The sequence below is a fragment of the Musca domestica genome, unplaced genomic scaffold, assembly GCF_030504385.1.
Source record: "Musca domestica strain aabys unplaced genomic scaffold, Musca_domestica.polishedcontigs.V.1.1 12, whole genome shotgun sequence".
Lineage (NCBI taxonomy): Eukaryota > Metazoa > Arthropoda > Insecta > Diptera > Muscidae > Musca > Musca domestica.
The window spans coordinates 4,980,206-5,006,011 of record NW_026712155.1 but is presented as its reverse complement, the minus strand read 5'-3'; the positions used below and the strand labels follow the sequence as shown (position 1 = coordinate 5,006,011).

The 25,806-nt window shown below is 38.1% G+C and overlaps 1 protein-coding gene across 2 annotated transcripts in view; it reads right to left on the bottom strand.

Annotated features, from left to right (window-relative positions):
- LOC101889374 (dynein beta chain, ciliary) overlaps nucleotides 1-19,743 on the bottom strand; it is a 38,399-nt gene extending 18,656 nt beyond the window's left edge. Inside the window, exons 1-15 of one of the 2 annotated variants that reach the window (XM_005188168.4) lie at nucleotides 19,656-19,743; nucleotides 14,743-15,634; nucleotides 14,447-14,658; nucleotides 14,142-14,383; nucleotides 13,628-13,910; nucleotides 12,870-13,135; nucleotides 12,351-12,802; nucleotides 10,081-11,651; nucleotides 9,607-9,879; nucleotides 6,169-6,198; nucleotides 3,759-5,747; nucleotides 2,068-2,780; nucleotides 1,656-2,008; nucleotides 768-1,591; nucleotides 31-549 (exon numbers count right to left, since the gene is read on the bottom strand). In XM_005188168.4, coding sequence (XP_005188225.1) covers nucleotides 31-549; nucleotides 768-1,591; nucleotides 1,656-2,008; nucleotides 2,068-2,780; nucleotides 3,759-5,747; nucleotides 6,169-6,198; nucleotides 9,607-9,879; nucleotides 10,081-11,651; nucleotides 12,351-12,802; nucleotides 12,870-13,135; nucleotides 13,628-13,910; nucleotides 14,142-14,383; nucleotides 14,447-14,658; nucleotides 14,743-15,616 — 8,601 coding nt within the window. In that variant the 5' untranslated portion in view covers nucleotides 15,617-15,634; nucleotides 19,656-19,743. The remainder of the gene's footprint in view (nucleotides 1-30; nucleotides 550-767; nucleotides 1,592-1,655; nucleotides 2,009-2,067; nucleotides 2,781-3,758; nucleotides 5,748-6,168; nucleotides 6,199-9,606; nucleotides 9,880-10,080; nucleotides 11,652-12,350; nucleotides 12,803-12,869; nucleotides 13,136-13,627; nucleotides 13,911-14,141; nucleotides 14,384-14,446; nucleotides 14,659-14,742; nucleotides 15,635-19,655) is intronic. The other variant, XM_059118119.1, reaches the window with a different exon arrangement.
- Between the last annotated feature and the right edge of the window lie 6,063 nt (nucleotides 19,744-25,806).

The following is a 25,806-nucleotide window of genomic DNA, read 5'->3' as shown; positions in this document are numbered from 1 at the left end:
ATTTTAAGTCAAAATCCCCCCTCCACTCACCTTCAAATCCCCTACCCCGTAGCCCTTTTTCAATTGAATCTGCACCACCTCCAAACTGGATATAAATGCCGCCAACCTTGACAATGACTGTTTGCCGCTACCTCCCACACCCACCAGCAGGGCACTACCCCTCGGCGACTCCAGTATTCGATTGATCCGGCACACATGCATCATGGCATCCTCGAACAACACCAGATTCATGGCCGCAACCAAATCATTATATGAAGACATTGCCTCCTGGAGGAGTTTGTGAAGCTCAGTCCATGCCGCTATTGGCATATACTTAGGTTCACCAATTCCTCCAGCGAAATGACAATAGATGTTCGGCTTGTCGAAGATCACCGATTCGTCAATTTCTTCAAAGGATTTCTTCACAATGTCGTGTTGCATCTTCGTAAAGCTATCGATGTCCTTTTCATCGGTCAGCTTGTCGGCATAGACCCGTTGGGTTTCATGCTGCCACAGGCGTATCAAATCCGTTGGCATTGGCAGGCAATCAGCTGAGCTGAAGAGGAGGCCCTGTAAAGGAAAAGAGAGGGGGTGATTTTTGTTATTTCTAAAGGATGAGAAATTTCTTTGGATTTTCGGGAGAAATGAGTCATTCGCAGAAATAATTTCACTCCAATTCGAGTGAATTTTACTCTCTACTCCAATTCGAGCGAATTTTACTCCCTACTCTAATTTGAGCGATTAATTCTGATCTCTGTTTAAAATCTTCAAACATTACTAAAACTCACCTGAAAAACATTACTGATATCCCGCAAATTGAAGATGTAATGTGATTTAATTGCCGTCGGCAGGAAAACCTGCGATGCCTTGTTGTGCAGGGCCAAAGTTGCCGCCACAATGTTGGGTGTCATTTTCATAACCACCGGGTTGAATTTTTGCTCCGCATTAGCAAAATGTTGTGACAAAATCGAAGAGTACATCATGGTAATGGACTCGGTGCCGGGAAAACTAACAGCCAGGACACAAAAGTGTCTCTGTAGGCGGGGATTTATGGTAAAACTACCTGCTGTGGGATTCATGGCGGCCACATACTGGCAATTGTGGATATCCTTCAGGGTCAACTTGTTGCGATCATACCAATGACCATAGTCCAGATGTTGGCGCATCAGGGTGTGTGGTTGCACCGTGCCATAGCAATCCACCTCGGGCATATTCATGTCATCAATGAAGTAGATCAGGGTCTTATTGCCCGGCGGACCATAATTGCGTCCTGCCTTCTTTTCCAAAGGTTTTTCAAGGATTTTCTGTAACATCTCTGAGGTGGTGTAGAAATTGAAGGGTATGGTGGCCACAGCATAGTTTTCGGATAGGGATATCAATTTCTCGTTGATTAGCACAGTTTTGCCACATCCCGCCGTGCCCACCAACATCACGGGGTGTTTCTTTTCCATTAACAGATCCAGGAAAAATCTGATGCGTATGGACTCGGAGGTGTGGACCAGCACTGCCTGCAAAGGTAAATCACCATCCAATTCAAATTTGGGTATTTTCTCGGTCCATGGCAGAAACTGTTTGGTTTCATTGTCCAAATAATAGTCAAAGACAGTGCCTCCTGAGATGAAAAAGAGAGGGAGGGGGAATTATTTTAAATTTAAGTTTGGAACCATTTAACTTACCCTGTGGAAATTTGACCGTCTTGAACTCATTTACCCACCATTTACTAAACTCCACACGATAGTCAATGGTTTGATCCTGGAACATAGCCGAACCGAATGCCCAAATGCAGGCAAAAACAAAATACAGTTCGTGCCACTCTTTGGGACAGTCGGCTGGTGTGTTAGCCGGGGTCAAAAAGCATTCCAGCAGATGGCACAGCATCTGGATGTGGGCCATTTCGGCAATGGGTGTGATTTTCTTGAAGCGCACTCGAATCGTTTCCAGCGATGCAGGAATGTATTTATCGAACAGCATTACCAGATTGGATTTCTCCGAGGGTATTTTGCGGGTCTCCACCCAGCTGGTGACATAGCTGCAACAGAAGAGAAAACATTAGAAATAAATGCAAATATTTCAAAATATTGTTCTTACGGATTCCATCCCAAATCCTGCGGGTTAATATACAATATCCCTGCCCTGGACACCGTTGCAGGAGTGGCCGTTCTCAGATTCGAAATCTCAAAGAGCAAACGCATCGAAGGCGTCAACGCAATGCGCTCATTGCTCGCCAAAGTCAAGACTTTGTTGTCATCCATAACGGTATTCAAACTCTCGATCCACATGGGATCAATGTCACCATCGAGCACAATCCACCTGGGTTGATCGCCCGTTATGTTTGCTTGATCTCTCATGATCACCGAGAACAGACCATCCTTCCATTCCCTCGTTGCCGGATTGATAATGCCAAACAATTCGTCGTTGGTCACCGCCTTGGGATTCAGGTCATTGAAGATGGGTTTCCGTTTGATATTCTGGTAGGTGCGCAATAGGGTCTTCCAAACTTGAGTCTTACCCGTGCCAGCATTACCAACAATAAAAACGGAATGTCGGACTTCCAGTAGCTCTTCCAGTTGTACAACCTTTAGAATGAAGGTATCTTCCGTTTGTAGCAATAAATCGGAGGCGGCCTGTTTTACTGTTCGTTCAAAATCTTGATCACGTTTTCGTGGCACATCCAGCGCTGGGAAGAGATCACTAATTAGACCCATAAACACTGGCATATCGTCGGTGACAATTTTGGGTATGTTAAAATCACGTAGAGCTCGCATGAGCACCTCCTCTTCGGGACGGCCGGGATCACCACGCTGATAGGGCGAATAACGGGGAATAATTTGGACAAAAAGAAAGTGAGAGGGGAGTGCATAGGGTGGGAGAGAGATTTGAGAGTAGGCGAAAGAGAGCATTCGTTATAAAGTTATTCTTTTATCATTTTCCCCAAAAAGTTTGCTGGGATGTGATAAAATAAGTTAGAGTTTTAAGCCTTGAACTCTAGAAAATAGTCGTCGGGGTCTTATAATGTATCCTCTTTTATAAAAAAATTAATTTGACAGCACATAGGGTTCCGAATCCAGCTCCCCAGAAGCTTAAAATTATTTCTTTAATACCAGACCTTCGAAAGAAAGTGATCCCCAGAAGCTTAGAATTATTTCTTTAATACCAGACCTTCGAAAGAAAGTGAAGGTAGGTTCTAAAATATATTCTCTAATATTTCAATGAGTGCAAATAGTTTTCAGGAAAATTGTCAAAGATTTTCTCAAAAATATGTCAACTATTCATACATTTCAAAATTATTTTCTTAGTTGTTCATATTTTGCCAAAAATTTCTCTCAATTTCTCTCGCCTCTGACAATTATTTCCCCCATTTTTCCTGGAGTCGACTATTGTTTTCTGTCTGTCTCACTTTTATGATCAAGATGAAGATGAAATCTTCAGTCATAAAACCAAATGCTCTTCAGAGAGAATTTTATGAACTAAATTCATAAATTCATAGAAATCGAACATTAGCAAAACTCTCTGAGAGCAGTGTTTCTCATTTGGCCTGATTTTTTTCTCTCCTGTTTATCTTTTTTTGTCAAAGATGAAATTACCTTGTCATAAAACTCATAAGAGAGAATTTTATGAACAATATTCATAAAATGCAGAAACCCGAGCATTTGCAGAACTCTCTTAGTAGCACTATTCATTTTCAATGAACTATTTTCTTTTCCTCACTTTATTTTTCTCATTTCACAGCAAACTTTTTTTTATCACAAACCATTCAAGTAATCATCTCCCCAACTTACCTTCAGGGAACCGGCAACAACCAATACAGATTTAATTGCCCTCAAACCCCAATCGTAATGATCCTGTTTCGACAGAAGCTCCTTGCACAACGTGTAGAGGGTAATGAACTTCCTCGCCAAAACACGCGCATCTTGAAAGCCCTCAGCAACCAACATAATCTCACAAATCAATTCAAAATCCGGTACCACCATTGCACAGGGACGAAAGAGGGCCTTTAAATTCTCCGGCAGCTCCGTACGTCCTGCATAGCCAGGATTCATGGTTATGAAAATACCCACCGACGGTACACAGGTTATGATTTCACCCATAAAATTGAACTTATCCTTCTTGTCTCGTATCGCGTCCTGTACCGACTTCACCTGGACAGCAACCACCGACAACACCTCCACCGTTATCCTATTGAACTCATCAAAACAACCCCAGGCCCCTGTTTGGGCCAAACCCTTGTAGATATTGCCACACGACTGGTAGTCCATTTGTTCCGAACAATTGAAAACATAGACCATTATGCCAATGGCCCTACCCAAATCCTTGGTGGTTTCCGTCTTACCCGTACCTGCCGGTCCCGCCGGACCACCGCCCATCACCAGATGCAGGCTCTGGGTCAACGTAATGTAACAACGATCTGTCAACGGCGTAATGACCAAACGCGGCGTATTACCTAGATACTCGTGGTTGTAGCGGAACTCAGCATCGCAGATGTTGGCAAAACAATCCTTCTCCACATCGTCGTAACGATGCCGCAGTTGCGATTGCCACATGAAAGCCGAACCCGAATCCAACTTGGCCTGAATTATCTTCGCTATGACGTCGCGGGAGTGAACGTCTATCGTGCAGATGGTCATGATCTTCTGGCGATCTCCCTTCGTGAGCTCGCCCAGGAGCAGTGTGATGAGCAAACTCAGCTGGGAGATCTGTTTCTTGTAGTAGTCCTTGATGGCATTATCGTAACCCTCTTCCAGGCGGCTGAATGCGATGTTCACCTCTGTGGACCACCAGATCTGTGAGCCACAGAGCGACACTTGGGCAGGATAGTCGAACAACCATTGTTCACGTTGCTTTTCCTCATAGGCAACCACGGCGTCGCCAATGTAGTGACGCAATGACACTCTCATGGCTGCCTGTATGCGATTAAGCCATACTTCTACGGGTCCTCGCATGCTGGTCACTTCGTGGAACTCAACGTACTCGCCATCCTTGGCGTACATGCCCGAGGCGGTCTCCACCTCATTCTTCTCGTCGCGATTAAACTTCAGACGGGCAATCGAGTCGAAGAGCTTCGTCAGGTGCTTGGTCACCATGTCCGGTTGAATTCCATTGCTCAGGATGTCCAGCAGATCGGCCGACGACACAAAGTAGAAACGAGGAAAAGCCAAACGCTTTGTTTCCAAGTACTCTGCCAGCGCCTTCTCACACAGTGTAAGCTCCTTCTGCAGGCTCTCCAAGCGTTCAATCAACCCGGGTCGGTTGGTGGATGTGACGACGTTCGAGGAGTTCGCCATTTCATCCATCAGGACGCGAAATTCGGCATCGATGCGGTCGAAGCGATCCGAGTCGACTGGCAGCTGTTTGCGGATATCTTCCGAACTCATGAAGATACTCTCGAGATGTGTCCAAGTGCGTTGCACCTCGAACCAAACCGTTATTACCTGATCAGCGATCATCAGCTTATTCTGCCACGCTGAGACCTCTTCGAGGAAATGAGCGATGTACTTGGATGTTATGAGATTCTGGAGACAAACCTGATTATCTTCGAGAGTCTCTATGAGTTCTTCCGAGGCTCTGAGGAGGTTACATCCGGTGCGTGGGTGGAGTTCGTGATCGAATTCCATCGCAGACCACGTGGTATTGAGATCTCGCAGGATCTTCTCCATAGACATTTCCTTGACGGCCTTGTCTACGATGTTCTTGACTTCTTCTTCGCACTCGTGCAGATTCAGGCCAAGCAGTTCGGCTAGTGTTGTGTCATGGTCCATTATGAATTTGACCTGGACGAGGAGGGGAATTCAGAGAAGAGAGAGGTGACAGAGAGTGAATGTGCTGTTGCATCAAAACGAAATCGATCACTCCATCTATTTCGAGTGATCAACATTTACACAAACACACACAAATACTCGTACACACACATTGAGAGTGAGACAACGAGAGAGAGATTGAGAAAAAAATGTCATGCAAATTCTAAAATAATGGATCATGCAGAGAGCGTTTCTTGCTGCTGCTGGTTGGTGCTATACAAGTCTCTAGGTAACAAGTGCAATGCCGTTGGAAAACCAAATTTACAAAATTAACACACACACATGCAAAGTTTTATAATTTAAATGAAATATATATAATAAATGAGCGGACTTCACATTCAACGAGAGAGAAGATAAAAAACATTGTATTTTGTGAAATGTTGAAAAAACTTACGGTTATCTCCTTGGGGAGCGCTGCTAGACTCTGTAATTTTCAATATTTACAAGAAAGAGAGAAACTGTACAGATAAGGATATTTACAAGAGACGAACTTATATCTAAATATGTAGGCATATGAGTTATTTATATTGGAGAGGAGATGAAAAAATAGGTGTATTTTCGTGTATTTACAGATTTGCAAATACATGCTGATATCCTTCTATTGATTTCTATGGGAGGATATTCAATTGCAGGTTTATTGTGACAAAAATATGGTGTTGATTTCTGATTCGAATTATGACAAATAGTTGGGGTATTGGAAAAATTTCTCGGACACAAAAGAAAACAACAATTTTCTAAAAATCAAAAAATAAAAAATAAATAAAATAAAAAGGATTGAAATTAAGTGCCTAATTTTTAAAGCTTTTAAAGAACAAGTTAAAAATTATGAGTCGGTTTCGCCGACAGATGTATACCCTCAGCCTTGCGTTATGATTGTTCAAACTGTTGGCCATTTATGGGGAGGTTCCGAAGTAGTGGTCCATTTTGTATCTGACATAAGTCTGATATAAATGGAATATATAGGATTATATCGACTACTTCCTTCACATTTTATGAGATATTGTAAAATGTTAAAATATGCTTTAGGTACCATATATAGCAGATCGAAGTATTCCACTTGATTTTTGTGGAGGAGGAACCAGAAGGCGTTGACCAATTAATTCCAGAATTCACATCAGATCTATGGTTGAGAAAAATATTAAGACATAACAAATTTGAGAAGAATATTTGACTTGTATCACAAGTCATTAGAGATATAAGTTGTGAAAGTAATGACCCCTTTTTGGGAGTTACCAGAAAGGATGGGCCGATATCTGCAATCTTCACACCAAATCTTGTGTTTATATACATACTGGAATGTGCGAAATTTAACAGGAATTAAATACTTATTTCACATTTTATGAGGAAAGACCGAACCGATATCGCCCATCTTCATACCAGATCAATTATGATTAAAAATATTAGGATGTGTGAAATTTGAAGAGAATCGGGTGCTTACCTCGCTTTTCATGAGAGATTTAATTAATAAAAAATATTCACCCGTAGTGTGGGAGGTAACAAAAGGAGTGGTCCAATATGTTTCATGTCTATACCAGATCTTGTTTGGTCAAAAATATTGAGATGTGCCGAATTTTAAAGAAATCGGATGCTCATATCGTGTTTCATGGGTTCATGGCTATTCAACATTTTGAACCGATTTGGTGGAGAGGTTTCAGAAGGAGTAGACCAATATATCCCATCTTGTAATGCTTGAAATTTGAAGACAATCGGGCTCTGATCTCACATTTTATAAGAGTCATAATTATTCAAAATTTTTAACCTTTTTGGGGGAGGTATTTGATAGAGTGGACCCATATTGTCAATTTTTGCACCTGACCTTGCACGGACAAAAATATTTGGATTTGCAAAATTTGCACAAAATCGAATGGTACCATACTTATTGCTTTTTAGGACTTTTAGTACACTTAAAGTTCGAAAAAAATTCAAGCTTTTCTCGACCCTATACACCAACATTGACCCATATGGACAATTTCAAGATTCTATCATTAGCTGAAATATTTTCAAAATACATATTTTGAGATGATTTCATAAATCCTTGGTATTGACGTGACCTTTCATATGAAGTTTTCAGAAATAAAATCGGCTCACGCATTCCAGAGAACATCAATTACTAACACAATGCATCTTATTATATGGCTAGACAGGGTATATATAATTTGATACGGCCAAAACTTGGCTCATCGTAATAACGGTTTTAGTCCTTAGATCTCTTTGGACCGAATCCGTTTCAGGACATTTGGAGTCGATCTAGAGGGGTCCATACGTCCGTCCATCCGTCTGTCTGGTTGGTTGGTGCGCACGTAACTCTCGAAGGGAGTATCCAATCATGGTACATTGTAATATTATTGTCAAACTTAGATCGAGTTCGGAAATGGGCGATATCGGCCCACTCCTTCTGGTACCTCTCCCACTAAATGTCAACATTATCAACGAAAATAATTTACTGCACAGAAAGAGAAAGGATAATCCCATTTTGCTCCAACTTTGCAAATCCTAATATTTGCATCAATGCTAGGCCAGGTGCCAATATCGGTCAACTCCATCAAACACCTCCCCCACAAAGGGACAAAATTTTGAATATCCATGAAGGTCGCAAAACGTGAAATTAACATCCGATTTCATTCAGACTTGGCAGATTCCAATATTTCTATCATCACAAGATCTGTTAAAAAGATGGTAGAGATTGGACCATTCTTTTTGGTTCCTCCCCCACATAGGAGCATCCGGTTTCCTTCATATTACACACATCCCATTTTTTCTACTAATGATCACATTCACAGTTCTGGTGTGAAGATGGGATATATCGGTCCACTCCTTCTGGTACCTCCCCCAGAAAGGTTCAAAATTTTGAACATCTATGAAACTCATATAATGCAAAATTAACATCCGATTCCATTCAGTCTTGGCACATCTCAATATTTCTATCAACGCAAGATCTGTTAAAAAGATGGTAGAGATTAGAACATTCCTTCTGGTACCTCCCCACAAAGGGTCAAAATTTTGAATAATAAAATAAACATCCGATTCTCTTCAAATAACATACATGTCAATATTTCTACTAACACAAGATCCGAGATATTGGCTTTCTCCTTCTTCTACTTGGTATATCAAAATATTCCCCTTAATTAGAGATCTAATGTGAAAACTAGATTTATCTGCCCAATCCTTTTGGTATCTCCCACCAAAAATGTAGAATTTCCTCCCACCAAAATATATATGGTACCTCGAGCGCATTACAACCTTTTTCAAAAATGATCACAAATTTTAAACAAAGTAAACGACATTGGCTGAGGGTATACATCTGTCGGCAAAACTAACTGATACTTCTTAGCTTGTTTTTATATGTCCCTCTATACGAAGACCCATTTGTACCAATTTAACCACAATTTTCAAAGTTCTAGTAACCGACCGAACAATGTAAGTGTTGACCTATTTTGTATCTTTTAGTACTTTTCATGATTTAAAATACAATTCCCAAAAAAAAATCAAAAATATCTCAAACCCTTCACACCAATACTGACTATCATAGACATTTCAAGGTTCACCTGGCCCAATCACGCTCTTTTTTCATAAATCGCGTCTTTTAAGTACAATAGAAGTTGTGCCACTTTGGAGTCCGAATCGGTCATAATCTATCAGAAACCAACACCACATCTGTTTACTACGACTTAAAGTATTTAAAAAAGGATTTCTAAAATATTATCGAATATTTACAACGATTGTTTTTGCGAATTTTAAATGTTTTCACACAACAGATATTTACAGAAACCAATTTCATAAAAAATTCGCATAAAAAAATAAAAGAAGTTATCAAATCTAGTAAAAAAGTAACCTTGGTTGAGTTCATCAATTGATTCCAATGGCGCTCTCTAATTGCCGGATTCTGCAGTTCACCCACGGCCCTCAAAGAGGTCAACATATTCTTGACAGTTGCTTCCAGATTTATGAAAGTATCCCAGGACCGCATTTCCTTGTCGAGCAGGCGGATATCTTTGGCGAATTTCTTGCACTCGATGTCCATGTTTTCCACATCAACTTTGCGCCATGGTGTCGTTTTCCAGTCTTCGATGCAGGTTTGGACAATGAAGACATAGTCCCATAGTTGCTAAACGATTTCATTGGTTACAAAAAATTGGAAATATTATTAATAAGTTTATTGGATGCGGCAAAATCTTGCAATACTTGAGCCTGGTATGCAAAAATAGGCTTTGAGGGAAAAAGATTGCATCCTTTGATTAAAAATGTTTCAAAAAACAAAACATATCCTTTTACCATACCTTGTGGTGGCCATCCTCTTCCAACTTACCTTCAACATGCGCAACTCCTTGCGACATTGTTTTAGCAGCTTAAACTCCGGTATATTAACCTCAAACAGCCCACCCGATTCCTGTATCTCAGCCATTTCACACTCTAACCGATGCATGTCGTCATTGATGCGATCACACAGGCGATATGGTTGGGCACAGTCGTAACGAAAGAAGTTGTAGTGTTTAAAGGTATCACGAAACTGTTGAACATATATCTCAAATGCGGCCACCTTATTGCGTATGCTGACCACTTCAGTGGCTTGCAGTGGCGAAACCTGCTGCTTCACCGTACTAGCGATTTTCTTGGTATTCGCCCACTGTTCGGGCAACTCCTGCAGCAATACATTCACCTCCTCCGGTATGTCCATGTCGTAGTATTTCAGCAATTGAATTGTCTCCTGCATTGGCTCAAACATTTCATCCGTTTTGACGGCCCTCTCCTTGACCTGCATCAGATAGGCCATAATGCTGACCAAACCCTCATAGTCTCCCTCCTTGACGGTCTGCAGCAGACCCTCGTCGGCCTTACGTATAAAGTTGCTCAAATCCATCAGATTCGAGGTGACCGTCGTCACCAGATGTGTCTTGAACATGTTGCCCCACTTGCACACAGTATTCAGCAAAGCCTGTCTGAAGGGACGCACATCGACTTGAAACCAGGAGCTGAATACTTGAAAGGGCGCAATATCTTCAATTTCATTGTAGAGACTCTCGTAGTTGTCGATCTGTTCGCGGAAGGCCTCGATGGTGGGTGGACTGGGCTTGGGAGCTGCCGGATCATTCAGCATGACCAGTTCGATTTCGTCGGCATCCAGTATGCGACCATACTCCAAAAAATATTCCATACACTCGTGGCGATCGTCCAACCACAAATACGAATATCTTTCGAACTGCCGACAAAACATGGCCGCCTCCTCCATCACCAGATCCACACCGTTCAGAATTTCCCTACGCATATCGATGATGTCCTGATTGGCCTTGATCATATCACCGTAGTTTTGTTTGACATTTTTCTTGAGGCGTTTCACGAGGGTACCCATTTTCAGAATGTCTCGCACCAGTTCGATCAGCATGTTGTTGAAACCCATGCTATCGGCCGGGTTCAAAGAGGGTACAAACACCATATTAGGTTCCACCAATTCCAGACGAGCCTCGAACAGTGGAGCATAATTATTTTCCGGATCCATATTTTCCACAATATAACCCACACTGACGCCCACGGTTTTCAACAAATACTCATAGACAATGTTATCGACAAAGTCCACATAGTTCAGCCACATCTCATCGTCCTGCTTGTCCTGCATATCGAATTGTAGCATATTGTCGTGTAGCAGTTCGTGTATTTTCTCCGAAGCTTCTTGTATCTCGGCATACCGCTTGGCCGTGCGATCGGGACGTTCATCGATGCACAGCACGGCATCTTTTTTGCCATCGCGCCGCTCGAACAATGGCTGTCGCACCCAAACGGACATAATGTCACGAATTTGTTTCAGATTTCCCTGGGTGTGATCCATGCGATTTTGGAGAGCGGCAACCGGTTGCCGTAACTTATTCAGGTAGCTGAGAATATCTGCAATTGCGAGAGAGAGTGTTAGAGAAATGTTATGAAATTTGATTGGAGGTGGTAAGATATCTAAAACGGATCCTTTTTAGAAATATATCCTTTCTTGAAACCAAATATGAAATTGAAAATTGTGGCTTTCTCTGTTTTTGTTGTTTGTGTTTTCAAAGTTACACAACTCGACTTTGGATTATTTGATGTTTGATATTGAAAAGTTCAAAAGTCGAAGTCATGGTTTGATTTAGTTGAAGGTCGCAAAGTCGAAACTCAATATTCAAAAGTCAAAGAATGAGTAAAATCTACTCAATTTCGATCCAATTTCACTCCCACTCGAAAACGAGCCAAGCATACTCTCTCTTATTCAGACGACATAAAATCATCGAGTATACTCCATTTTTTTACTCGCACGAGTACTCCGGCTCGAATTCGAGTAGAGATTAAAACTCTCATTTCAGAGCGCTGATCACGATTGAAGCCTAATTCGAAAGTGAAAGAAATATCCGGGACCTTTTTTTCTGTAGTTATATGGAAATGTTTACCCCATGAAGCTGTTGCAGCCAAGTTCACGCCTAAGGATTATTCAAAGGAAACCAGTAACGATCATCCATAAAATTCAAAAGAACATGAAAAAAATGGCGCCCAATGCGCTTCACAGTTTCATGCCGCGTTTAAATAACACACAATTAAATGCATCCCACTCGAACTTACCTTCCGAATTCCATACCAACTCATTGATGCCAACCTCAACCAAATCGTCAATCTGACGTATCTCCTTCTCGATCATTTTCAATTCCACCGTCGAACTATTCTCATGAATGGTGTTGTACCAGTCAATGGTCTTTTCCAAATTCAAAGTGTACGTCCGAAAGACATCACCCTTGTCAGCGAAATCCAAGGCCACCTGGGGTACACCTTCAACTTCCATTTGCTTGAGGTAATGTACTTCGCGGAGTATGCAGAATAGTTCAGCACTAAAATTGAGTATCAACAAATTCGAATCGGGGTCACGTTTGATCAGTGACTTTTCCAAATTCGTTTCGATTTGTTCGTTTAGCTTTTCGGTCCAATCTTCGAAGACATATGAACGACTGGCGCCGATTTTCAACAGCAAACGTTCGTAACGTTTTATAATGTCCAGTGATTGTTCCGATTTGGTTATTCTAAAAGAAAAAAGGGGAGATGTTGAGAATATTGGAACCTCCACTAAAAATGTGTGTCTTGGCTAACTCATGTTGTAAGGCCTGAAATTGTTTCATGGGTATGGTAATCCTCCGTTCCAGTTGACCACACCAGCGAATAAAGGCTGCCGCCGGTGGACAGTTATATTCTGGATACAGGGTCAAATTGTCCGATCTCATAAACATTTGTTTGTCATAGATATCCTCACACACGGTTAGCTCCTCGTCCAACATACGCACAATTTCGGTATATTTTTGTGTAAACTGCTCCTTGATCTTGGGTCTCTCCAACACGCTTCCCACAATGTTGATAAGCTGTTAATAACAAAATGGAAAAAGGGAAAAAAGAAAAAATACCAATGCTAGGACTTGAATTCAATAATGAAATATGGATACTAACTGAGAGAGTACAAATTGTTACCTATGAAAGTAATTCAAGAACTCTTTGCCAAGGGTACGACCAAAAAAATTACCAAAAGTGACCAAAGATTTGACAGTGGCCGAAAGTGGTGAACTGCCGAATTTGGTTTTCTCCGATGAGAAAACATTCAAAATGATCGTGTTTACTTGACAAAGAGGTCAGCTGAGGTCAAATGTGCACCTTCGGTTGCCCACCAGAACGCAAGCACCGGTCATGGTGATGGTGTGGGCCGCCATAACAGCCGATAGTCGCTCTCCGCACGTATTATCGACCATGGCATCAGAATAAATGCCGAATATTATATGGATATCTCTCTATATCCCTATCTCTTTCTTTCCCTTTTTACCCCTCCCCTCCCTCTCCCCTCCGCTTTCTTGCCCACTCACCTTAAAAATACTCTCCAAATTGTAACAGTCGTCGAATGCCTGACACAGTATCGCTGCCAATTTCATGTCCAACTCTAGTATACGCATTTGAAAATTTTCAAAATCCACATCGAATTCAAGATCGTCAGGATCTAGAACATCATAACTCTTCGATGCGAATGCCGTAAAGTATTGATTGAACTCAACATAAACGGCCGTAATGCGTGTACTCAGTTGGCGACCGCGTAGACCACCGATTTCAACTTTCTCCAACTTCAAGAATTCAATCACCGTGAAGAAGAACCTGCAAGAGGGATCGATAGAGAATGGGAAAAAATAATGGATATGTTTCTATTGGGAATGTATAGTAGTTAAATGATTTTGTGGCGCCCAACGTTACTTAGCTTGGATTCATTTCTTTTTTATGTGAACTTGAGTGATTGCCTCCGATTGAGCTAGTCTAGTTGCTCTTTGCAGGCCATCATTCAACTGAATTAGTTTATTCATTAACAACATGCCCTATGAAGTTACTCACCACTGTATCGTTGTCAAACGCTCCAGAAAAGCATTGTAGCGCTTGAAAACTGAATTAGGATGAAAAGTCCAATGAATCGGTGGCCTCTCTTCGGGCTCTTTAAAATAATCGGCAATTCTTTCCTTGTAGTGATCAAAGAGAGCACGAAAGAATTTCAAAATGTCGATGGACAATGTCAGGCGTTGCATGGCTTCGTCGATGTCGCTGTGGAATATGGACGAGGGGTCCAGAAAGCGTTTGGCCTAAAATAACAATTCGATTAATTAATGATTCCCTTTTCCTATAAAAAAATATTTCACCGTTACCTGGTGTATAATCAGATTGCAGATCTGTCTCAGCAGAATTGTGATTTTCGAAGAGTGATTATAATAACGGGAGTTACCCCAGATGGTGCAAACAACGTGCATTAGAGGTATTAGCATGGGTTTACATTCGGCAAAGTCCATTTCCTCCAGCTGCTGGACACATTTCTTCAGAGGGTTCAGGTACATGGTAATGTCCTTGGCTTCGGCAAGGGCTGGATGTAATGAAAACATGAATTTAGATTTAATATATTTTCCCTTTCTCTCTCTCTCACTCCCAACCACCATCAAATACTTACCAGTAACTACATTTTTGAAGAGTGTTTGAAAGCAGGGAAAATAGGCACTACGTGAATGTTCCAAAACCAAAGCCATGGCTCGTATGCGCTCATTGCGCAGCTGATCAAAAATAAATGAGAGATTTTTCAAACGATTATTCCAGAAAACAAATTCCGTTGTTGGTGTTGGATTTTGTCCATTGAGGAAAGCATTTGCCGGGTTCTCCTTGATGACCTCATGGACCTGGGTGGCCCATTTGATGACCACACCTTCGATGGCACTTTTCAAATACAAATCAATTTGCAGTTGAGGATTTTCACTGATGGCATTGGCGGCTTTTACGATTTTCTCTACGCCCACCGGCATGGCCAGGATGGTCTCACCGCTCACCTGGCCCTTAACCTGATGCACTGTACTCTTCAGACTGTGCACATGCTTCTGTACATCCTGGGCCACCATGAAGGGCCATGTCTTGTAGTTGATTTCATTCGATAGCAAAGGTACCAACACCTCTTCCACCAGGGCTGACAACTGATCGATGGTCCTTGTGGCCAAATCTCCGCTAATTATAAAGTTATTGCAATTTTCCCGTGGTATTGGCTCGGGATGTTTCTTAATGAAATAAACTCCTTTGCTCTTCAGTTGTGTCAGTGGAAATGTGGTTGAGGGCAAAAGCTGTGCAGATTGTGTTAGAATTATGATAAGGACTACAGGTGTGGGCCGATCCAGGAATTCTTTTATAATTCCCTTGGTCTCCTCTACGGTGATGACTCGTGTCCATTTTTCGGGTTTTAATTTGAGGGATTTTATAACAAAGGAACCCATCAGCTCCAAACGTGGATCGGGACCGTTGCCAGCTGCCGCAGCTTCGGCACTGGTTGAAGGTCCATCCATTTTGCAGAAGGAGCGGGGCTAGAAGTGGGAGAAAGTATTGGTAAGAAATTAATAGAAACATAAGTTTTGAAATTTTTCTAATAATTTGTAAATAATAAAAAATCCAAAAATAGTTTTAAGATTTTTCTGAAAATATATAACCTTGATTGTGGAAAAAAACGTACTGAACATTGTTCAAAGATAGAAGATATATGCATGACTCTACTTTGAAATACAATAGGATTTTTTAAGATATTCTCAAGACCCTCCAAAAGTCTATATATGAAAGACTTTTCGAAGATTTCCTGTCTCTTGGAAGCTCTTAAATGCCATTTTTCTATAGAAGACCTCCTTTCAGTAGAAGAACTTCAAATGTCTATAAGGAAAACCTTTAAAAGTCTCCTGTTAAAAAAATCTTCCAAAATTCTTCTCCCTAAAAAATACCGTTCAAGAGACTTCTCTCTTCAGAAAACCCACCAAAGAGTTTTTTGGTAGAGTACTTCTTGAAGGGTTTTAACTACAGAAACCCCATCAATGATGTTCTATCTTCCCAATATAGTTTTTCTCCAGAAGAATCTCAGGTGAAAGATTTCCCTTTTGTGGAAAAAAATATATCTTATTCTTTTCTATAGTAACCCTTTTAAAGCTCTGTTGCCTTCAAAGGACCTGCCAAGGGTCTTGTCTCTAAAGATTAAAATCTTCTTCAGGTTGAAGAACTTTAATAGACTATAAATGACCTTTGAAACATCTTCTGCCCATAGAAACTGTCCGAAGGTGTTCAGAAGACTCAATAAAAGTTTTTCGCCTATAGCGAATGTCAGGCAGGCATGCAGAAGAAGAAGGAGTTTCAAAGATTTTTCGTCTATGGAAGACCATTTAAGGATCTTCTATGTGTAGAGTAATACACAGGTCTTCCGTCTATAACTTACATTTTAAATATTTCTCTAAAGAAGCCTTATCAAAGGAGTTCTTCCTTAAGAAGACTATTCACAATTCATCTGGCTATGGAAAAACCGCTATCGGAAGTCTTCGGAAAAGTAGACCTTTTGCCTGTAGAAGCCCTTCTGTATTCAAAAGACCCATTTCCAAGGTCTTTTGTCTTCAAATGACTATCCCAAGTGTTATGTCTTCAGAAGACTTATTTAAGTTCTTTTCTCTGTAAAACACATAGGTCTAACCCTAAAGTTATATCTGTGGAAGACTTATTAAAAGTCTTCTATTTATAGAAGAGCTTTCTAAGTTCTCACGCCCAGAGCGAGTATTTTAAAGATTCCTTGTCTTCAGAAGACATTGGATTACATGGGCTCAAAAAACAAAAATAACCCAACATTTTATGATCAGTACTGAGTTTAAAATATCCTCATATGAGTCTTTGGCATCATGCGAACTTTTATCTGGCAATTTGCTCCCATGGTTATTTTATTTCTGCAATTAAAATAATAAATCGAGTATATACACTATTTTGCAATGCAACTCGAATAAGGGCAAGTGGTCTTTACTTATTTTTCAGTGAGAGTAATATCCGCTCGTAACCGAGCTCTTTTTAGTTTTTGTCATACTCACATATTTAGTTTATCATTCCATTTGCAACACCTCCAAACATATATTTTAGACCCCACAAAGTATTTTGGTATTGAAAATGGGCTACATATGTCCACGATTAAGTATAGCCAACTATTTTGATTTAATCGAAATTGGTCACCGGAATTGTTTCAAATTTCGTAATGATAGTTCAAAATGTGTTCTACAGCCTGTGAATGAAAATTGGGTCCACTAGGTCCACGCCTTTGTTAGCCCCCATACAACGGTACCTCCCTATATTCGCTATTTTGATGATTTTAGCGACATCATTGTCGGAATTGTTTCATATTTGGTATTTGAAGTTCTAATAGGTACTACAGTCTATGACAGAAAATTGTCGATGCAGGTCCAGGTCAGTACCTACATATATTCGGTATTTTTACCGGAATTCTTTCAAATTTCGTATATAATGGGTATTTCAGTTCATGACGGGAAATTTTCTATACAGGTCTAGGTTTTCGTATAGCTCCTATATTCGGTATTTTTAAGATTTAAACAGAATTTTTAACGGATTCAATTTGTTATTTATTTATTTATTATTTATTACCATCGTTCTCCACTAATAAACAAACGTTATTTTTATAAAAACAACAATAAAGGGATTAAGCCTGACCCGAACAAACAAGCCAACACTGTTCTGTTATTATTATATATGTTTTTTTTTTTTAAATTTCCAAATTTCGTTCCAAGTGGTGGAGGGTATTCAAAGTTCGCCCCTTGTTCATTTGTAAGTATGTATGTATTTTCTCAACCCAGAGTTACAAACGAAACAAACCCAAATCAATTGAAGGGTGTTATCTTCTTGGCTTTTATACACACGAGAACACACAAACCTCACTTTTACTCGATTTTACTCTTAGATTCAACTCTTACTCTTTTTCGAGCATTTTGACTCCTACTCTTTTATTTTAAACTTTCGAGCGTTCCTATCCTAAAACGATAGATTAGAGAGGAAATATTGTGCAAATCTCCTACCCTTACTATTTTTCACTCGCGAGTAAAAACAAACAAATCGGGGCACTGATTTTTATACCTCTCACCATAGGAAGGAGGGTGTTATTCTTTTGTAATTCCTCAAGCAGCTCTTTGATGATTGAATTAATTCATAATTAATCCCATGTTTCATATGGCCCTATATTCGTTGTTTTAACTATTTTAGCCACATTTTTAGCGAATAGTTTCAAACTTGGTATTTAGAGTTTGTAATGGGCTCTACCTCCGATGATAGATCATTGCCCAAATTGGTCCACGTTTTCCTGAAGATCTCATATAACTATATTTTAGGATATTTGATGATTTTTGCCACGGATTTGTTTCAAATGTGGTATTTCAAGCTCGCAATAGATAGCAACCCCTGTAGCGGAACATTTTGTATGTAGCATTAGGATTTGGTATAGGACCTATATAACGATACGGTCTACTTGACTCTATTCTATGTGTTTAATTTAATTTTCGTATTTTGACCATAAGTCGGTTATTATTGGGGTTTCCACGATATCAGGGTGTTAAATCGTCGTTTTCTTTTTTTGGCTATAACTCTTTTGTTATTGATTTTTTCGCGTTTTCATCGGCCATCATCGGTTTTTTAAGTGTGAATATTTAATATTTCTATTTTGGCCATAATTCCTTTTTATTGAGTTTTTCGCGTCGTTCTTTTATCTGCCTTGTCCAACCGTTTTCATCGGTTTTTACGTTAAAAATGGAATTCGATCGAATCTTGAATCCAGACACATCATGGTGGAGGATATCAAAATTTCGGCCTGGTTGAATTTAGCGTGTTTTTACTTGTTTTACATAATTTTCTTGGTGATACTGCGCACTATCCTCTAATTAAAATATATCTTTTTATTGATTCAACATTGGCACTTAGCCAACATTTTTCAAAAATGTATTTATTTTTATTAGAATATATTTAAAAGTCGACGATTCCTGTTTAACAATCGCGTAATATTAGTAGGGAATTTATTTTATTTTTAGTTTTTGTAAAAATATGTGTTTTTTTTATATTTCTGCTGAATATTTAAATATTTAATATTTTGAGGATTTTTTGTAAATACTGTTAATTTTCACCTTCAAACACTAGATTACGTAATATTGCATGACAATTCGCTTTTAGTTATTCCATTATTTCCATTATTTATTTCAGTATATCACAAAAGTACATATTTTATCTATTTTCATTTATTGCCAAAATGACACACTTTTTATCAATAAAATTACGAATTTTCATAAATTTTTTAATTATTACATAACTTTTGTGGATTTTCGCTCTCTATACTATATTTATATTTCGCTACAACCTTTTAACTTTACCTTTTTAACCGGTTTTTATTATTTAAAATTCTTGTTATTTATTATCAAAATTAAACATTTTTTATCAAACAACTCAAAAACTTGGATCAATTTTCCAATTATTACATAATAAATTATAATTTTTCACTCTATATACTATATTTCCACTTCACTGCAAAAACTTTACCTGTAATTCTTATTTAGTAGATTTCCGTTTCCGTTGTCTTTTAGTTTTTCAACTTTTATCACCAAAGGTTTATACAGTTATGATAGGCCATTCCTTTGCATTTCTTAACAACACTTTTGTTTCCTCTGCCAAATTGTTATTTGCTTTGTAGTTTTGAATCCTGCATATAATGCATGTCTAGCTATCTGTCTATACGAGGGTATTTCTGAGTGCCTGATTTAGAATATTTATTTATTTATTCAGAAGTTTTAATGTATTTTCCTTTTATTGATGCACTCACGAAGCGTATAACAGGGCAGGCAGATGACACGAAATCACCCGACACGCAACTGTTGCAGGTGATATTGTTTTAGAGTCGCAGACAGTGTTGCCGTTTTGGGCGTTTCCGTCCAAATTTGGGCGGAAAAAAGATAAATTTTGTGGTTTGGGCGGATTTTGGGCGGAATTTTTCCATATTGGGTACAAATTTATTTTTCATTGTTTATTTTTACGTAATTTAATTTTTTTTATTGAGATGAATTGTTATTTATTTTATAGATTTTTGTTAAGTTTTTTAATAATATATATAATACATTAGGCTATAGTCGTGCGGGCCCGACCATGTGATACCCTACAACACTACAATATGTTAGAAGCCCCCTCATGTCCAAATCCATTTTGGAAGATTTCGCTTTTGAAATTATGTCACGGAGCACTGCCCAGATATTACCCTTAGCATTTTGACCAGGGACATTTTCCCAATATTTATGCACTCCGTCGTGCTGTTAGTTTTTCTGGTCCATTTTATGGCTAAATATATTTCAATGGTCATCCAAAATGCCAGAATTCTTCCCTGTGCTTACCTATCTTCTCAGGCGTGTCGATTGGCTTCAATTGTGTGATCAGGAATTTTTTTCTGTTTTTGGTTCATTTAAACCCCTAAATATTATGCGATCATCTCCAAAAGAAATAGGGTTCTATTCTGACCTTAACCCCAGCTACATTCTAAATTTCATGAAGATCGGGCCATAATTGTGACCTATAGAGTGATTACAAATTAACACGGACAGACGGACATACATAGCTAAATCGACTCAGCTCGGCGAGATAGGAAGATCCATATATACTTTCCTATGTGGGAAACCAATATTTCGTGGTGTTACATAATTTTTGGCCCAATCAAACTTATAATACCCCCAACACATAGTGTTGTAGGGTATAAAAACCTGAATAATAATAATGACTTTAATGTACTTAATACATTGAATTCTTGTATTATGTTACTTTTTCAAATATATATAATATATATAAAAAACTTGAAGTAAAATAACATAAAATTTTTATTTTCTCTAATGTATTTAATACATTGAATGTAATAAAACTTGAGTACCTTTTTTATATACTACTTGAATACTTGAATACAAACTACATATAAATCATTCAACTTTTCACAGTTTGGGCGGATATGGTCGATTTTGGGCGGTTTTTATAAAAAAATTGGGCTGAAATTAAAATTTCAAACGGCAACACTGGTCGCAGAGACAACAATTTGGCCGAACACCAAGGTTACGAGGCACAATTTTAGCGATTATAACAGCAAATAAAACGAATTGTAACGATTTTTGGTGTAGCTTGACATAAATACATATATTTTATCTAGCAACAGTGGTCTGACTATGACCTAAATAAACTATAATAAATAATATGCAATTATTCATATTAAAAAAATATATTCGAAATCTTTAATGGAATATGCTTCCAAATGTTGTTAAGAACTTCATAAAATAACTTAGCTCCCCCCGAAGTCTTAAAAAATCAAAAAATTCGATTTCCGTTATAAGAGTACAAAAAGTAGGCTATAATTCTGGATATATGGGATATATCGGTGAATCTCATAAAACGCGAAATTTCTACTCAGACATGGTACATCTCAATATTTGCATCAACACAAGATCTCTTATAAAGATGGTAGAGATCGGACACAAAATGCTCAAAGAAAGCGAAATAAGCATCCAAACCTCTTCAAATTTTATACAAACAAACATTTTGCTAACACAAAATCTGTTGTGAAAATGATATATATCTGCGAACCCCTTCTGGTACCTCACCCACAAAGGATCACAATTTTCAATACTTTTATCTGTCATATGTTGCGAAACAAGTCAGCTATTCCTTATAACATGCTAAATTGGATCTAAATGTTCAATTTTCTTGTAATTTTGCCTATACCAATATTTTTATCTGTATTAGATGAAGTATGAAAATGGAATACTTCGGTCGACTACATTTGGCACCTCGCGCACATTTAAACATTTTCTAAAAATGATCACATCTTATATAAAGTGAAGAAAAATTGTCGATATAGTCCAAACCTGGCACTACGCAATATTTGTATCATATTTATTTAATTCCGATACGAATGGGACAATATTGGTCCATTACTTCGGAACCTACTCTATAGAGGCTCAACAATTTGAATAATCATAACTGAAGTCAAAATATATTTAAAATGTCAAACTGTCGGCAAAACCGATTGATATTTTTTAACTTGTTTTTTAGGAATTTCGAACTTAAAGTGCACAAAGAGTAATAGACCAGTACCAATTTTGTATAATGATGAAAACACAGTTCCAACAATCCCCATATCTCAACCTTAGCTATCAAAGTGACTTCAATATAAATTTTGAGGATTAAGGGCCTTACCCTTCACCCAAGTACAAATATAGGACCCATTTCCAAACCACCGCTAAATATCAAATACAGATACCATAAATAATCTAAATATTAAATTTCAGAATTGTATCTCTTCTACCCCTTCATCTAATACCAAAGATGATAGTACATATTTCCGAATCCACCTCAATATGTCCAGGCTACATATGAATAGCGACCCTTATAACAAATTTCATATGTCGTCACCCAATACCAGATTAATAATTAAAACTTTTCGTTAGGGTACACACTTCAAAAACCACCTCTTTGTCACAAACCTACAACCAACAGGGACCCTAATACAAAATTTGCAAATTCCAGCTTCATCCGTTTACCTGTTCCAAATTTAGTATCATTTAGTGCAGTTCGCACACTTAGTACACATTTCTAACACCATTTTCATTTATCAAATTTACTTTCCACTCAAACTTGATTTCATACCGAATTTCTATATATTTACTTAATGTCAAATGGTACCCTTTTCGAAATTTAGTGCCAGTTTGGAACTTTTCGAAACTCCGAAACTTCGAATATCCGAAAACCCTTTGGTACATCTATCCTACACTCCATCAGTAACTCTCATCCCAAATTTCAGAATTCTAACTCATAGTCCGAACAAAGAATCCAATTGTTGGTACATTTTAGTAATTTTCGTAACTTTTTAGTACGAATTTCCAAAAATCCAGCATTATCACATGCCTACGCTCCAATACTGACCCTCGTGCCAAATTTCAAGATTCTAGCGTCAGCAGATTCGACTTTTTTCTTCGTTCGTCTGTTGTAATCACGCTAGAGTCAAAAGTCAAGGACTTTTTTGTGAGTTCTTTACCCCCCCTGGAATAGAATTGTCTATATAGGTTCACCATATCGTATATCCCCCATATAACGATAACTCCCGATATTCGATATTATCATGATTTTAGCCACATTTTTTCAATGGAATTGTCTCGAAATCCATACCAGGAGTTCCTTGTGAGTACTTTACCACCTGGATGGTCCACGATATTGTATATCCCCGTAATAACGGTACTTTCTTTTATTCGGTTTTTGATGATATTAGCAACGTTATTCGCAGGAATTGTTTCAAATTTCGTATTTGAAGTTCGGAATTGTATAACGATTTTTATTTAATTAGTATTTTGGGACGGATTTTTTTTAATTTTTTAAGATGCTTTAAAATGGTGTTCGGCCGGGCAAAACTTAGCTGATTTTTAACTTGTTATTTTTTGTTTGATCGGATTTCAAAACACTGTGATGTGAAAGCTAAATCACTGTAACTTGAATTGTATGGAAATACGTAGATACATATGTTTTTGTATGTATTTGTATGTATGTATTTGAAACTAACTAAGCTATGACACATTAAGCAGGAATCAAGATATATAAATGGAAAACTAATTTTCACTTATTTGATTTATTAGTTATATTACTTTAAAACGTGCACGTATTCCATATTTTTTAACTTTTTTGGTTACATAACTTTGATTGTAAGGCTGCGCATTTTCTAGCGTTATATCTAAATCATAATTTACTTTTAAATGTTATGTTCACTTTTTTTTTTTTTTTTTTTTTTTTTTTTTTTGGTGTGATTACTTTATACAATAAATATATATTAAGCAATTACACCAAATTATTTTTTTCAATTTTCTTTCCAACACTCCATAACCTTCTGTTAACGATTGTAATTACGTAATATGTTTTAATATTTTATTTTCTTATATAATTCTTTTCTATTTTCACTATTTTATTTTTTACCAATATATTTTTCTAAATATTTCTTTTAAATTTGTAAATTTATTCACTAGTTTTTTTTTCCAATGATTTAAATTATCACACATTGTGCCAATGGTTACATAATTTTTCAATTTTAACTTTTTTTCATTTTCAATTGAACTAAAAAATTTCATTAATATCCATCCAAATTACACTTCCCATTTATTTTTCTTAACATTGTTCATGAAATTAATATATTTTTATCAAGAAAATTGACAATTTTTCATTAATTTTCCCTTGATTGCATAACACATGTATTCATTTCCACCACCTCATATACTATATGTTTTCACTTTACCTTATCTTTGTTTTTTTGTTTAGTCGATTTCCGTTTCCGTTGTCTTGTCAAGTTTTGCGACTTTTTACACGAAAGGTTTAAACGGTTATGATAGTCGAAATATTTTGTATTTCTTAACAACGCTTCTTCTGTTTTTCTGAAATAAATATTCTCCAGTTGTTATTGACAGGTCCTTCGTGTCACATATGTGTCGTCTACCAGTTTGTCTACACATTTATTATTGTTATTATTATTTATCATGTTTGTTTATGTCTGTTGCCTAGATTCTTTATTTAGTTTAAATCTTCGTGTGCTTATTTTTATACCCTACACCATATAGTGGTAAGGGCATTATGTATTTGTGCATTTTTTTTGTAACATGGAGAAGAAAGCGAGGCGGAGCCATAGTTACTCTTGAGGATCTTCATAGAATCACTTTCTAGGTCGATTTATGCATGTCAGTCCGTCTGTCCATGTATTCTTGTGAACAAAATGCAGGTCGCATTTATCTTCCGATTGAGATGAAATATTCCAAACAATATTTGTTTGGCCAAAGGACAAACCCTATTGAAATTGGGAATCGGTTCAAATTGAGATATAGCTCCCATATACTGTGTGATATGAAAAACTGCAACCAACTTCAGACTGCTGAAATTTCTAAGCCACTCGTCCCACAGCTGTTAAAATTATTCCACTGACAGCTCATTATATTGTTTACAAGCGTACAAAAGCATTTTGGTGAGAATTTTCCAGAAAATAAGTTATTCGTAATGGAATTCAAGCGTGATAGTGTGATTTCTTTATATATTTGGCTGGAAAACCACAAGTGGCTATCGTTAGAGCACTTCAGCATTTAAATGTGAATAAATCTTTTGTGTCCCTACCATCGCTCGTTACCGTGATACTGGTAGCCAGACGTCAAGGAAGTAGACGGAAGAAAACAGCAATATCAGCAGAAATGGTTCAAAAAGTAAAGAAGCGATCGAAACCCGCGTCGCAGTGGCCGCAAAATGGCTCGTGAGCTGAACATATCGCAATAATCCATTCGCAAATATTGAAAAATGAGCCATTGGAATTGCAAAAAGTGCAAGAACTTACACCGCAACAGAAAGTAAATAGACTCAAAAGAGCAGAAGAGTTGCTTCGCTTGGCCGAAAATGGTGAACTGCCGAATTTGGATTTCTTCAATGAGAAAACATTCGTTGTCCAGCAGCAAAATACTCGTGTTTACTTGCCAAAGAGGTTTTCTGAATATGTGTACCTTCGGTTGGCCACCAGAACTCAAACGCCGGCCATGGTGATGGTGTGGGCCGCCTTAACAGCCGATGGCCGCTCTCCGCTCGTACTAATCGACCGTGGAGTAACTAACGACCCATCAGAATAAATGCCGAATATTATCGCGAAAATGTT